General features: G+C 38.5%; 1 protein-coding gene across 10 annotated transcripts in view; it reads right to left on the bottom strand.

Moving 5' to 3' along the window:
- The window catches only part of SMARCA1 (SWI/SNF related, matrix associated, actin dependent regulator of chromatin, subfamily a, member 1), a 76,514-nt gene that overhangs the window by 42,122 nt on the left and 18,512 nt on the right, over nucleotides 1-15,880 (bottom strand). For 5 of the 10 annotated variants that reach the window (XM_024240351.3, XM_054544088.2, XM_024240355.3 and 2 more), the window contains 7 exons: nucleotides 15,354-15,422; nucleotides 10,241-10,350; nucleotides 8,371-8,597; nucleotides 7,286-7,407; nucleotides 3,574-3,609; nucleotides 2,491-2,643; nucleotides 603-735 (listed from right to left, as the gene is read on the bottom strand). In XM_024240351.3, the coding sequence (XP_024096119.1) occupies nucleotides 603-735; nucleotides 2,491-2,643; nucleotides 3,574-3,609; nucleotides 7,286-7,407; nucleotides 8,371-8,597; nucleotides 10,241-10,350; nucleotides 15,354-15,422 (850 nt within the window). 10 annotated transcript variants of the gene reach the window in all.

The following is a 15,880-nucleotide window of genomic DNA, read 5'->3' on the forward strand; positions in this document are numbered from 1 at the left end:
AGCATGCTACTGACATTCAAGAATAAGCTAGTGATGTTCGACTACTCCATATATTAAATGCCAGGGTTTCAATTCAGAAGATTTCAGTTAGCATTGTTTGTTTGTTTGTTTGTTTTTGAGACAGTGTCTTGCTCTGTCGCCCAAGGTGGAGTGCAGTGGCGCGATCTTGGCTCACTGCAACCTCCACCTCCCAGGTTCAAGCAATTCTCCTGCCTCAGCCTCCTGAGTAGCTGGGACTACTGACGCACGCCACCACACCCAGCTAATTTTTCGTATTTTTAGTAGAGACAGGGTTTCACCGAATGTTGGCCAGGCTGGTCTCAAACTCCTGATCTCAGGTGATCCGCCCGCCTCGGCCTCCCAAAGTGCTGGGATTACAGGCATGACCTACCTCACCCGGCCTCAATTAGCATTTTTAAATTTTTTCCTTTTATTTTTAGGTGATACATAACAATTGTACAGACTCATGGGATACACAGTGATGTTTCAATTTTTCCTCTAAGTTTTCAAATTTTGGTAAATTTTTATTAAAAGTAATCTCCTTTGAAGAAAACTACATGTGTTTTACAAAAACACCTAATTAAGTTTCTATGTATAAATACCTTGTTGTATAACAATTGAATCGAGTCTCAGTTTTATCTCAGCTCTTTCTACAATCCTCTCTTCAACAGTGTTGTCAGTGATGAGACGGAATACACGTACTGGTTTCTTCTGACCAATACGATGTGCTCGATCCTAGTAGAAAGAGTTCTAATATAAGACGTTGGATATTCTGGATAAAATTTAGAGTATAGCCATCATATGCTATAAAATTCTAAAAATAAAATTAGTTCTTTTTCTCTAGATCTGACACTTTGGAAAAGAGCATGATGAATATTGAGAATATCTAAAGACCACTGGGAACAAAGAAATCTGCAAATATTATATTGTACCATTAATGGGAAACTTCCAGGACAAAGGGCAAAGCACCTGTAAGACGAATAAAAGAGGGAGCTGAAAGTTTCTGGATTCAGTTACTAAGTAACTTTAAGCAACTAAATATAAACATCTTCCAAACTAGCAAGGAATTTTATTAAGTAGTTAGTAAGGGTTGCTATGGTGGCAAAAGTCTGCTTTATCTCATCATCAGGCACTTCTTTCTGCTTACTGAGGGATATGCAGTAAAGAGTTATAAAAGTTAATGGGATATTAATATCCTTACTATTCAGTAGTCTAGGACTGGTCCTATGGTTTATAGTTGGTACAGGTGACAGGTGGCAAACTTCTAGTGGTATAAAACCATCTAGGGAGAGTATTTTTAAAACGCAGAAGCTGCTAGAGCAAATAGGTAAAGGGAGGAGGGTGGTAGAGAAAAAAAAAATTTAAGTTCAAAACAGGCCTTGTACTAAATATAAAAACACTAGAGCCTAGTAACAAAGTTTCAACACAGCACATTTTTAAAACAGAATGCAATCCCCTGCACATATTTACATTAAACCTGAACCAACAAATCCTGAAAGATGGGATGCACACTAAGACTTCCACGGAAATGAAGTGCTATCACTATTAGATTTTCCAGTTCAGTAACACTGTAACTTACTGGGGCTTACTCCTAGTTAGTCATATCAAACAGGTAGTTCAATACCATCGTAATGTAATAATAATTACGCCAAAGCATATTGATTTTGGAATGTCCCAGTGGTCAATCCCTTTCAATTCTCTATTATAAAAGGAAAGACTCCTAAGTTATACCTCATTGGCATATGACTTTTCATTGCTCCCAAAAAGACAATTATCCATAGCTATATATTCAAAATCCTAAGAAGTTATTTTGCATCTTTTTACTTCTAAATTATATTTCTTTATCTGAAAATGTGAGTCACACTGAGAGAAGTTGTAGCTCTAGTTCAATAAATGACACCAAAATATCAAAGGGGTTACCTGTAGTGTCATGATGAAAGGTCAGAGAAACTTTGCTCCCTAAAGAAAATTTTTTTAAGTGTAGAATAGCTTTTGCATGGTACATTATTAAGTAGCAAGTGTTTTTCTGGAATATATTCCTTTCTTACCTTTTTGCCTTCTCTCCCAAATTGTTTTTTATGAAAGTTAAAATCCTACCTCTCCTAATTTCAGTACTAAGGATTTTAATATATTTAGTTGTTAAGCAGAATAACAACAAGAGATTTTTTTTTAATCCTTTTCATTAAAACAAATTTATGTGTCCTCTTCAATCTGTAGGAATGGGAAAAAACTGACATTTCTATTTCATGATAAAAACCAAAATCAACACATAAATGCTACAGTTGGATCTGGGGTGTGTTTGTTGTTTGCTTTCATTTGTTTTGTTTTTGCAATTAGCATAGCAACTGTGTTTTCCAGGATAATCGACTGTAACTTCTACAAAATCTTTCAAAAATTGTTACCTTTTTATCATAAATGACCTTTATGTGTGTAAATAGCAATAGTATTCAGAGCTATGATAAATTTCTGACACCAATAAAGATTACTAACCATAGCTTGTAGATCAACCTGTGGGTTCCAGTCTGAATCATATAGTATAACCACATCAGCACTTGCCAGGTTAATTCCGAGACCTCCAGCCCTGGTACTTAGCATAAAGATGAATTTGCTACTATTGGGAGCATTAAAAGCCTCTATTGCTTCCTTTATTTTTAATTGATAAAGGGATAGAAGAAAAAGAGAAAAATAAAATTAGACTATCAGGGTCCTTAAGAAACAAATAAAAACATTTAAAATACATATAGAAAATCTTCACACACTTTATAATATTCCTTATAAATATACTTTATAATATTCTTCCATCTTCAAGAATATTTAAGCATCTATACATATACTGTACTGTGTGAATTTCTGTAGAAAGTATATTATATAAATGAAGTTCCTAATCTTTAAAAGCTTACATCAATAGAGACAAACTTAGAACGATTACATACACAAATTTAACTAAGCAAGTAATAATTCATTTACATTATTTAAAAACAATAACAATGAAAACGTTTTGAGTGAGAGCTGAAATATATCAGAAATCTCAACTTCATTTCCATTAGCTTATGAATGATTAGTTTAGAAGATCAACCAACAGAGAAAATGGTTTACAAATGGGAATGAGGGCAATGGATAAAGGGGAAAGTAAGAAGATTTCTATCAGTATGGTAACAAGGAACAAGCAGGTAAGTAATGAAGAAAATCAGGATGACAATCCAAGGATATTTAGTAAAGAATGTTAAAATTAATATGAATATTCTTACTATATAAAGATCTCATACAAATTAATTAGAAAAACAAAGTCCAGTAGAAAAATGAGCAGAAAAAAAGAACAGACAATTCACAGAACAAATACAAATGGTTAGAAAACACAATAATAATGTTCATTCTCGCTAGTAATCAAATAAATGCAAACTAAAACAACATAATAACATTTTTTAAGATTTAAAAAAAATGATAATACTCAATGTTGACGAGGGGGCGGTGAGACGGGCACTCTCATACATTGCTGCTGGGAGTATAAATTGGTACAACCTTTCTGGAAAGCAATTTGGCAATATGCATCAAGAGCCTTAAAAATGTTCATACCCTTTGACCCAGAAATTCCACTTCTAGGAATTTATCCTAAGGAAATAATCAGAGATGTGCACAAAGATTTATGTATAAGGACTTTCACTATAGCATTATTTATAATAGTGAAAATTTTGAAACAACCTAAACGATCAAGAATAGAGGGATGAATTATTTATAGTACATCCACAGGGTGAAATATTATTCTAAAATTACTTTTACAATTATTTTTTACGGACATTAAAAAGTACGATATAATATTGAGTAAAAAGTATCAGGATACTGTACTTTGCATATAGTATATGAAGTCTGATACCAATTACTTATACATATTACATATACCTAAAAAGATAGGCCAGAAATACTTGTATTTAATTTCAAAACTTTCTTCAGTAGTCATATATTACTTGCATAATCACAAAGTATGGGCGATCTTTTTTAAAATAAATGGATGGCATGGTCAAAGTTTCAGGCAGAGAAGGTAACTACCACCGTCACAGTCAGCAGAGCAGGTAAAGGGGGCAGTATAGAAAGCAGCGTGGTGTAGTGAGAGGCACCTTGGTGTAGAGGAAATAGCAAAAACTTGGGCATGAATCACAACTTCACCACTGATTACATCTGTGATTCTGGGCAAGTATTTAATCTCTCTGAGACACAGTTTCAAATGGAGAAATTATACCAATACTTTACCGCGCTGCTGGGAGAATTCAATTGGAACTTTAAGTTGCCTAGCTTATAGTAGTTGCTTGACAAATGTTAGTTCCTTTCCCTATAAAAGTGAGGAGGCCAATTAAGCAGAGGTTACAGGAACTGAGTCAGACGATGACCAGTGGCTTTGTTAGCAGAATTTAGCTGTAGTAATGGAGAAAGGGAAAATCTGAGAGCTGTTGAGAAAGAATTGCTTATTCACAGCTGGCACACAATCAAAGCAAGGAATCAAACGTGGTCTTCTTATTGGGAAAATAGATGAAATGATGGTGTGGACAACATAATGGGAAAGCAGGGCATTTCCAAGAAAAAAGGAACAGCTCTGACTTTGCTATATTTAAAGTCAATACATGAAATTCAGAGTCTCTGAGGGGATAACATTGTTTGGAATTTTTAAAAACCAGAACAATTTGGACATAAATAGGTAAACAGTAGAGAGCTCAGTCAGAAATGCAAATTGGCTATTTGAGGCCAGAAAGCACGTACTGCTCTGCCATGATATTCTCTTTGTCCTAGGAAGAAGGATCATCCTGAATGGTACTATAGGGCCTTATTTAGTACGGATTCGGGGAAACCAATCCTCAGGAATAAGTCAGCAAAAGCTCAGTAACGCTTCAAATTGCCATCTCAGAGAGAGTGAAAAAACTATAGGACACGGAATAGTGTAAGCCTTGAAATATCCTCATACGTATAAATGTTATTGCAACTGTTTCCCCATAGAGGTAGCAGTAAGACCTTTAATATGAAAAGGGTCTGTGTGCTTGCTGTGAACACTATGCTATGCTAGAACCAGGCTTCAATAAGGAGGCACACAAGGAACAGAGTGCCCATTGCAGCTACGGAAGGAGAGGGATGCGGGCTAAGAGAGAGTCCTTGTAGCCTGAGATGGGGCCCTAAAGGTGTAAGGGAGAAAGCCCTGTGTGCAATTTCACGACGTGCAGTACGTACTGCAATATGCCGTTTAAAACTGTGCTCATACCTATTATATCCACTTATCCTCACAACAACATTGTCAGAGAAAAGAAGCCTAGGTGTTATTATCCTTAGAATTAAAGCTACTGAGGCTCAGAGAATTAAATGGCTTGCACACGCTGCAAAGTGGTGAAGTTGGTGCTAAAATTCAGGTCTTCTGAAACCAAGTTCAGTGCATTTTCCACTATACCATAAAACCATGATCTTTACCCAAAGCATGAGTACAGCAGGTCCTCAAGTAACATCATTTCATTATAAAACTGATGACAAAAAAACAATCAATTCCTGGCCAGGGCCACTGTCCATATGGGTTTTGCATGTGCTCCCCATGTCTGTGTGAGTTTTCTCTGTGCCCTCCCACAGCCCAAAGCTGTGCACAAAAACCAAATTGGCATGTCTACATGGTCCCAGTATGAGTGGCGTGTGTGCGAGCATGCCCTGTGATGGAATGGCATTCTGTCCAGGGTTAGTTCCTGCCTGGGGTCCTGAGCTGCCAGAAGAGGCTCCAACCACTGTAATCCTGAACTGGAATAAGCAGGTAAATAATTATCTTACTTGTTTTTATTAATCTTTCTTAAACGTATGTATGGCTCACATTTATTTCCATGTTGAATATTATAAGTGTTTTGGTCTTTATTTAGAAGCTTGGTGATGTCTTTGTGACCAGAAATATGCCACAGGAATTGGGGTCTTGTCCTGTCACACAGTTTGAAGTGCAGTGGCACAATCACATCTCACTGCAGCCTCAAACTCCTGGGCTCAAGCCATCCTCCTGCCTCGGCCTCCAGAGGAGCAAGGACTACAGGTGCATGCCACCATGCCTGGCTAATGCTTTTTTAAATTTTATTTTATTTTTGTAGAGACCGGGTCTCGCTATGTTGCTCAGGCTAGTCTTTACTGGGCTCGAGCAATCCTCCTGCCTCAGCCTCCCAATCCCAAACGTTGTTATTACAGGCATGAGCTAACACACCTGGCCAGAACTTAAATCTTGTTTATATCAATTAGCCTAAGACAGAATTGATTTCATCATACATTGTTCTGATTGACGTCGCAGTTTCTATACGAACCTATCTTTTTTTTTTTTTTTTTTTAGACAGAGTCTCATTATGTCACCCAGGATGGAGTGGTGCAATGTCATGATCTTGGCTCACTGCAACCTCCACCTCCCAGGTTGAAGCGATTCTGCTGCCTCAGCCTCCTGAGTAGCTGGGATTACAGACGCAGACCACCACACCCGGCTAATTTTTTTTTGCAACGACATTAAGTGAGGACTTACTGTACAGACTTAAAACAGTAGCCAAAGACAGAGCTCTGAAGGATCACAGAAAACAGAAGATAAATTAGCAAAGCCTTCCAAGAAAAAGCGCTTTAAAGGGTATTAAATGCATTAGACCCATGACATTTGTGAGGAATAATCTAAAGACCTGTAAGAATTTCCATGTTTGAGAAAAATACTGCATACTAGATAAGCTTACTCACTAAGTGACTCATTCCTGCAGGCCAACCTTTTAGTGTCCCAAGGTTTAAATTCATGATAAATACCTATACCTATGTTTTCACATTTAGTTTTTACAAGAGCTCTATAAGAACAAAGATCATTCCCTTTACAGATTACTATGCTTCATGAGTCTTTAGGGTTGCTTATAAACTGGCAAAATCTCAACCATTAAACTCCACAAATGGCAAAGGTCTGCTATAGCTGGCAAATTAGGAAAAGAAAATGACATGAAATTGAAGGTCAGAGAGTAAGGTGAGAAACTGTTAGTAATTTAAAAGGTCAGAGATAGGCATGGTTAGAGAAAATAAGGATGGGATGGTGTAGTGCCCTTTAGATAAGTGGTGATGTCTTTGAAGACCTTGAAAAAGATGATTTGTAAAGAATCAGTGGAATGGAAGCCACACTGAAGACTGAAGAGAGAAAGAGATGCTAATGAGAAATTCAATGCACCCACCTAAAGAAAAGGCAAAAGTTCAAAGCTACCTAATGTTGATATACATTGCTTAATTGAACTCTGATTTCTGAAATCTTATTTTATTTTCTCTTCCTCACCTCTCTTTCTTCATGCGGGGTTTGTCCATCCAGTCGACAATACTCATAACCACGCCACATGCAATAATCTTCCAAAATATCCAACAAGCGAGTCATCTGGCTGAAAATGAGAACCCTTGAACCTAAAACATTTCACCAAGAAAAAGTGAGTTGTACAACTTGTGTGAAACTAACTTAAAAGCTACAAAATAAACACATGCAACATAAACGTAGAGCACATGAACACTCCACTAACGCACACACACACGTGCATACACACACACACACCTTCAAGAGATGCTATATATAGAATAATGCATTTGTTGAGTTAGGCATTTTTTAAGGTCTTCAAAATCCTCCACACATATTGCAATGACTTAAAAGATAAAAGATTGCCTTTACTTTTTCTTAAGGATGAATGATGGGTCCACAGGCTCTCTCACTGGACTACAGCAATAGTCTCCCAACTAGTCTCCTGTTCCTAGTCTCTCATCCTCAATAGACCCCCATACTGCTTTCAAGGTTCTCTTCCTAACATGTAAGAGTGACATACTCTGATTGTCACTCTTCACAGCCAAGTCTTCTCTGACGCTCCCTCTGCCTTCAAAATACAAGTCCTAACTCCTTAAGGCATGGTTTAAAATACCTTTCATAATTTGGCTCCATCCATCTTTCCAGATTCATCAACTGCCACTCTACCCCAAGTACCATATGCTCTCTGTGTTCCCTTGTTTCACACCTCGTTTCATTGCCCTAGAAAACCCTTCCCCTCCTTTTCCCCATGGTTCACTCCTACACATTCTCCAGTGCTCACCTCAAAGGTCATCTCTGTGAAGACTTTCCCAACTCCCAGTTTCTCAACATATCATAGCACTTATCACAATGAATTGCAACTATTCCTCCTCACTACACTGTGAGCTTATCCAAGGCAAAGATTGTTGTCTTATTCATCTTTGTACACCCAGCCTGTAGGACAATTCCTGGCAAATGGTAAGTACTCAACAATGTCTGCTGAATAAGTGAATGAATGAATATGGAAAATTTTATTTACATACAAGTCATTAACATAAATTTATTCCATGCTAATTTAAAAATTTATTACTCACCCTGTTCTTTGAGTTTGGCCAATAGTTTATCCAGAACTACCATTTTACCGCTGTTGCTGACAATATGCTCATCAGTGGTATAAGGTGGACCAGGTTCAGCACCATCAAACAGATATGGATGATTACAACACTTTCGAAGCTGCATCAGAATGTTTAAGAGTCGCATCTTGTCCATCTTGCCAGAAGAGTTTAAAACATCAATATCTTTCATCAGGATTTTTGTATACCTAAAAATTTAAACTATAATTAATCATCAATTACTAGAAAGTTAATGTCATAAACAAATGTTCCTTTGGCCATCAGATTAGATTCCTGTCTAAAGATAAACAAGATTTGACTTGAGATTAAATCTAATGGGCAAAACCAACAAAGTAATGAATATTTGAACATGTGAACTTGTGTGTTGCTTATAAACCTGTTTCCTCCTGCTTTATCCATGACGAGAAATTGCCATCAGTTGACAATTATTTAGAGAATTCTACCTGCTAATTATCAGTAACTACAACATTTGCCTGAATTTGACACTCAACATTTACTTGTTTGAACTAAAAACAATTTCAATTTCTTATACCTGTCTTCACAGGTCATTTTTTTCTGATCCTATAAATATTTTTCATTCTCTTTTCTACAATTCCACCCCCACAGAGACTTACGTATATATATACACCCAATCAATGATAATATGTAATTATAATAATTATCAACTTTTGCTGAGTGCAAGTGCCAAGTATCATGTCAAGGGCTTTATATGAATTATGCCACTAAATCTTCATAACAATTCTGAGTATTTACTAGTATCATCCCCATTTTACAGATGGAAATTAAGGCAGCTAAGAGAAGTTAAACAACTTACTCAGGGTCACAGAAGGGACAAAACCAAGCTGTGATCTTATGTCTGAGTCCAAAGAATATACTCTTAATCTCGTGTAGTAAAGAAATCATATATTTTATACATGATCTAATTGTATTTATATACGTAACATTTTGCTCCTATTAGCAGCATTATTACATTATCAACACTTCCCACTTATGATTCCTTGTGACTTCCCTTGTCAATTTCCTGCTTTAATTGCATTTATCTAACCATTCCAGATTCTATTTTTGTAATATCCACAATCACCGAAATTTTCATCAACACTAGTAATACGGTTATAATTATTTTCACTGAAGGAAAAAGCAAGAATGCTTTTTTTTGAGACACGGTCTCACTCTGTCGCCTACCCTGGAGTGCAGTGGCACAAACATAGCTCACTGCAGCCTTCACTTCCTGGGCTCCAGTAATCCTCCTGCTTCAGCCTCTCATGTAGCTGGAAACACAGGTGTGTGCCACAATGCTCAGCTAATTTTATTTTTTATTTTTTGTAGAGATGGGGTCTCACTTTGTTGCCCAGGCTAGTCTTGAACTCTTGGGCTCAAACGATCCTCCTGCCTTGGCCTCCCAAAGTGCTGGGATTACAGATGTGAGCCACTGCACCTGGCCAAAGAATGCTTTTAAAGAATGCTTTTCAACTAACAAGTATGCCACTGACATTACCCCCTTTAATCCTAACATCATCCTCATAAGTTAAATATTATTATCCCCATTTTACAGAATGGAAATTTAGGCTATGTAACTTGCCCAAGATAACTAGCTATTAAGTGGTAATGCATGGAATTCAAACACAGATCTATAGACTCCAAAACCTATACTCTTTTCAAAGGGTTAAATAAAATACTTACAAATTTTCTCTGAAAATATCTGAACTACTTAACTTGCCATTTAAATATAAAATGTAATTTTTGAACTAACAGCATAACTGAACAACTACAAAGCTAATTTTTAGTAAATTCTTACACACAAATAAGTTTTAAAGGAAATGAAATAGCTCACCATTCTCGTTGCATCTTACTCAGCCCCAAGTAAATCTTTATTTCCTTTTTAGGTGGCAGACTCTTCTCTACATCAGTTTTTATACGGCGTAACAAAAATGGTTTTAAAACCTAAAAGGTGATCATTTTTACAAAAGTTTATGAAACATTTAATATGATTAATAATGTATTTCATTAACAACATTAATGTGAAATTTACTTCCCACTGCATAGTCTGACAAACACTACCAATATCAGTTGTGAACTTTCTTGGTAAAGAACCACCAAGTAAGAATCCATTAGAAAATCAGAATAGGGGACCTAAAGTAGGCATTCATGACTGCATGGCACAAAATACATGAAAAATTAAGACAACAAGACTATTGGTTGCTGAATAAGCACTAAAGAACCCTTAAAAAAAAAAAAAAAAAAAAAAAAAAAAGCTGCTGTAACACAAGATTTTTTTTTTTTTTCTTTTTGGAGATAGTCTCACCCTGTCACCCAGGCTGGAGTGCAATGGCACAATCTCAGCTCACTGCAACCTCCGCCTCCTGGCTTCAAGCAATTCTCCTGCCTCAGCCTCAGCCTCCTGAGTAGCTGGAATTACAGGTATGCGCCACCACGCCTGGCTCATTTTTGTATCTTTAGTAGAGACGGGGTTTCACCATGTTGGCCAGGCTGGTCTCGAACTCCCGACCCCGTGATCCACCCGCCTTGGCCTCCCAAAGTGCTGGGATTACAGGCGTGAGCCACTGTGCCCAGCCCACAGGATTTTTAAACCTGAGAGGAAATCTGAAGTCAGAATATCTATCATGGAGTCTTCAAAAATAAAATAAAAATGCAGGTCATTTCAAAGTACCATCATGTGCCACTTAATGATGGGGATATGTTCTAAGAAATGTGTTGTTAAGTGATTTCATCATTGTGCTAAGATCATAGAGTGTTCTTACACAAACCTACATGGTATATGTATTTATTTGTTTTTTCATATAGAAAACCACGTGTCCCAGCACCATTACTCACTATCAATCATTTCCCCTACTTGATCTGCAATGCCAGTAACAAGTGCCATATATAAGGTCTCTATATATGCTCCATTATAATCTGATGGGACCACCATCATCTATGCGGTCCATCGTTGACCATAACGTTGTTATGCCAGTGCATGACTGTAGTTAAATATATAAATGAGGAGAAAACATTCAATATGAAGGAAAATATAGATGAATAGAGAAAAAAAGATAAAATAGTCAGTGTATACCTGGAAGACAGGTTCTATCCCAAGACAATAGTGCCACAATCTATAGAGTACCTACCTACAATGTGCCAGATACTATACTATGAACTTTACATGTATTATTTAATCCTTACAATAAATCTGAAAGAAATGTTATCATTTCTATTTTAGTAAGGCCATCAAAGGAACTTTGCTAGCAAGTGGTAGATGTGGAATTCAAACCCAGATCAGGCTAATTCTAAAATCAGCTCAGTCCTGACTAGCTGTTGTGAGCCTAGGAAAGTTCTCTAATTTTTCCAAGCCTATTTCCTCATCGGTTCATCCAAAAACAAATATATGATATGTGTATATACCAAACTTTTTTTTTTTTTTGAGACAGAGTCTCGCTCTGTCACCCAGGCTGGAGTGCAGTGGGGCAATCTCGGCTCACTGCAACCTCCGCCTCCCAGGTTCAAGCAATTCTCCTGCCTCAGCCTCCCAAGTAGCTGGGACTACAGGCACACACCACCACGCTCGGCTAATTTTTCCTATTTTAGTACAGATGAGGTTTCACCATGTTGCCCAGGCTGGTCTCGAACTCCTGAGCTCAGGCAATCTGCCTGCCTCGACCTCCCAAAGTGCTAAGATTACAGCACATTGTAAAAAGTGCTAGGATTACAGCACTTTGTAAAAAGTGCTAGGATTACAGGCGTGAGCCACTGCGCCCGGCCCGCCAAACTTTTTTTTTGGGCGGGGGGGAAGGGGACAGAGTCTCACTCTGTCGCCAGGCTGAAATGCAGTGGTGAGATCTCGGCTCACTGCAACCTCCGTCTCCCAGGTTCAAGCCATTCTCCTACCTCAGCCTCCCGAGTAGCTGGGACTATAGGCGCCAGCCACCACGCCCAGCTAATTTTTTGTATTTTTAGTAGAAATGTGGTTTCACCATGTTGGCCAGGATGGTCTCAATCTCTTGACCTCATGATCCACCGGCCTCGGCCTCCCAAAGTGCTGGGATTACAGGTGTGAGCCACCCTGCCCAGCCAAACATTTTTAAATGGGGATAATGATACCTATTTCCAAGTCTGCTGTGGAAATTTGTGGTAGTACATGTGTAGAACTTAAGTATATAGTAGACAATAAACTGTAGCTATTATTATTAGAGATCTATGGGAGGTAAGGACAGGGGAAGAGTAAAAGAAGACTTCTGGCTTCTGGTGTGAGCCTCAAAGTTTTCTAAAAGATATCCTTAAGAGTTTAAACTGCCTGTGAGATACTTACAAAAAGACTCCGAAGGCAATGCGTTATGAAAGTATAGTGATTAGGAGAGGGATACAGAGAGGTCAATTAAGGAGGCATCAGTATATAGGTGGTAGGTAAAACCATGGCAGTGGATCCCCAGGGAGAGCATGTACAAAAGCCAAAGACAAAGCCCTATAAAATGCTAAACTTCATAAGAGACAGTCAAAGAAAGAAAAGCCCACAAAAGGGACTGATAGGGGTGGACAAAGGGTAAAAGAAAATCCAAAAGAGAACAGTATCCTAGAAACCAAGCAGCAAAGAGTTTCCAGCAGGAGGAGATAGTCAGCAGCTTCAAAGCAATAGCCAAGATACTGACCAAAAAGCGTACCCTGAATTCAGCAACTGGAAAGTCATTGGAGACACTGTGAGATAAGTTTCAGTTGTATGGAATAGATAGAAGCCAGTGGTCAATGGATTCAAGAGTAAACAGGAGACTAGGGAGTAGATATGGAAAGGATAAACTACTCTTTCAAGGAGCTTAGCTATCAAGGGAAGAAAAAGGAATCACAGCCAGAGGGACACAGTGTTGAGGGAGCACTGTTTTGCCTATGTGTGAGGGTGGATGGGTACATGTTTGGGTTTGGAATTAATAAGGGAGATACCTGAGCATGTTTACACTTAGGGAAAAGACCCAATATGGATGGAGAGGTAGAAAATACAGTCAGTTAAAAAGACAGAAAATATAGTCAATTAAAAAGAGGTAGAAAATATAGTCAACTAAAAAGATAAATCATGGGGGAAAGTCCATAAAGAATAGGAAGAGATGAGATCAAGGATTCACATGGAAGAATTAGCCACTGACCAGAGAAAAGACACCTCTTCCACTCAAACAGAAGGTAACACAGATGCAGACCTCCTTAGAAGGTTGACATGCTTGAAGGACTTCCTACCTACTGTCTTCTTTTTTCTCTTTGAGAAAGGAATGATGTTACCTGATGAGGGAGAAGGAGGGCAGGAGATACCTGGGATAGAAATCTTGGGGAGACTGGGGAAGGTCTGAAATAGTTGTTATAGGAAACAGGAAAGAAGACTATAGAAGGCCATGCTGAAGGATCACCAGTATCATGACATCTCAGCTTATGTTAGAGAACATGGAATCACGGTGGTTCCAACCTGGACAGTTGTGAAATCTTCTTTACCAATGTTGGGCAGCCCCAATACAGAGATGTCCACTCTGCTAGTAAGTAGCAGAAGCAAAATTGAAACCCAGAAGACAGAGACAGTTACATTACATTATTCCAGGTTACGGTTTTTAGGCAGGTATGGCAGACGGAGAAGGGAGCAAGGGAGTTTAGGAGTACTGGCCAAAGATGGTTCGAGTGATAGAAAATGAGTTCATTGCTGGATACAGAAAAAAGTCACAACAGAAATAAGCTGATAGATGGGGAGAAAATGCAGAGGTCTGGGGATTAGAGGTCTCTGTGAGGTAACAGGACAAGTACAGAAGGATTAACATGAACGAAAGCACTAGAAAGAGATGAGAAATTGCGATCAAAGAATAGAAAGTTGGGGCCGGGCACAGTGGTTCTCGCCTGTAATCTCAGCACTTTGGGAGGCCAAGATGGGTGGATCATGAGGTCAGGAGTTCGAGACCAGCCTGGCCAACATGGTGAAAACCCGTCTCTACTAAAAATACAAAAATTACCTGGGCGTGGTGGCATGTGCCTTTAGTCCCAGCTACTTGGGAGGCTGAGGCAAGAGAATCGCTTGAACCCGGGAGGCAGGAGTTGCAGTGAGCCAAGATCATGCCACTGAACTCCAGCAGCCTGGGCTATAGAGCGAGACTCTCTCAAAAGAAAAAGAAAAGAAAAGAAAAGAAAGGTTGGACGCAGTGGCTCACGCCTGTAATCCCAGCACTTTGGGAGGCCCAGGCGGGCAGATTACCTGAGGTCAGGAGTTCGAGATCAGCCTGGCCAACGTGGTGAAACCCCATCTCTACTAAAAATACAAAAATTAGCCGGGCGTGGTGGCACACACCTGTAATCCCAGCTACTCGGGAGGCTGAGGCAGGAGAATTGCTTGAGCCAGGGAGGTGGAGTTTGGAGTGTGCCAAGATCATGCCACTGCACTCCAGCCTGGCCGACAGACCAAGACTCTGTCTTAAAGAAAAAAAAAAAAAAGAATACAAAATTGGTATACAATGAATGTTAAGGAGCCACCCAATGATGAACAGATTAACAGGAAACAGAATGGGTGGAGGATAAAACTGCAAGACAGCTTAGGCTTCAAAGGAAGAGCTTTATACATGACAGTGGAGAAGCAGTAGCTTAGAAGTGGCAGTGGGGGAACTAGGAGAAGACCGATACCATCCTGAGGAACTGTGGGGTGTGGGAGCAGGAACAGCCTCTCTATTGGAGAGGACCACATTATTCACAGGGGAGAGCCAAGGCAAAAAAGCTGCTCTAGAGAGAGGCTGAGGACATAGAGGAATAAAAACAAACAAACAAACAACAACAAAAAAAAAAAAACAAAGAGGCTGTCACAAAGGTTAGGAGGGAGAAACAGTGACATTGAGCCAAGAGGCAAACACAAGTTCAAACAGATTCCATAGCATTTTGTTTTCTGGGTCAGTTTGTGTATACTATTTAATTACTGAATGTTCTTGTCTGCTATTACTTACTGCATGAAGTCTTTCCACGAGTTTTTGATCACCAAGACAATTTTTAGTGTCAAACCAAGAATCAAAGTCCTGTAGAGGGGTGGAAATTCTCCAATGAGTGCACAGTTTTTTAAAATATACCCGATATTCTGTAGATTCTTACACAACCAATACGGAAATAATGCATTTAAAAAGTACTTTCAAAAATATTATCAGCTGTGATAGCTACTATTATTTACTTCTGAAAATAGGTAAAATACTGGAGCAGTTAACAAAATTTGAGCCCCATTGTGTAAGAATTCCATCAACTTTTTCCTTAAAAGACATTTATTAGGCTTCCCCATACTGTAGCAATATTATATCTAGTTTAAAAAGTAGAATATAAAATCAAAGACATAACGCTAATAAGAATGTTAATTTTACCAAACAATAAAACAAATGAAAGCAAGATAAAGTGTGCAAACCAACTTATGGCTGAACTTGCTACTTTTTATTATCAATTAATAGTCATAATGGGGCCGGGTACAGTGGCTCACACCTGTAATCCC

Source organism: Pongo abelii, chromosome X, assembly GCF_028885655.2.
Source record: "Pongo abelii isolate AG06213 chromosome X, NHGRI_mPonAbe1-v2.0_pri, whole genome shotgun sequence".
NCBI classification, from domain to species: domain Eukaryota; kingdom Metazoa; phylum Chordata; class Mammalia; order Primates; family Hominidae; genus Pongo; species Pongo abelii.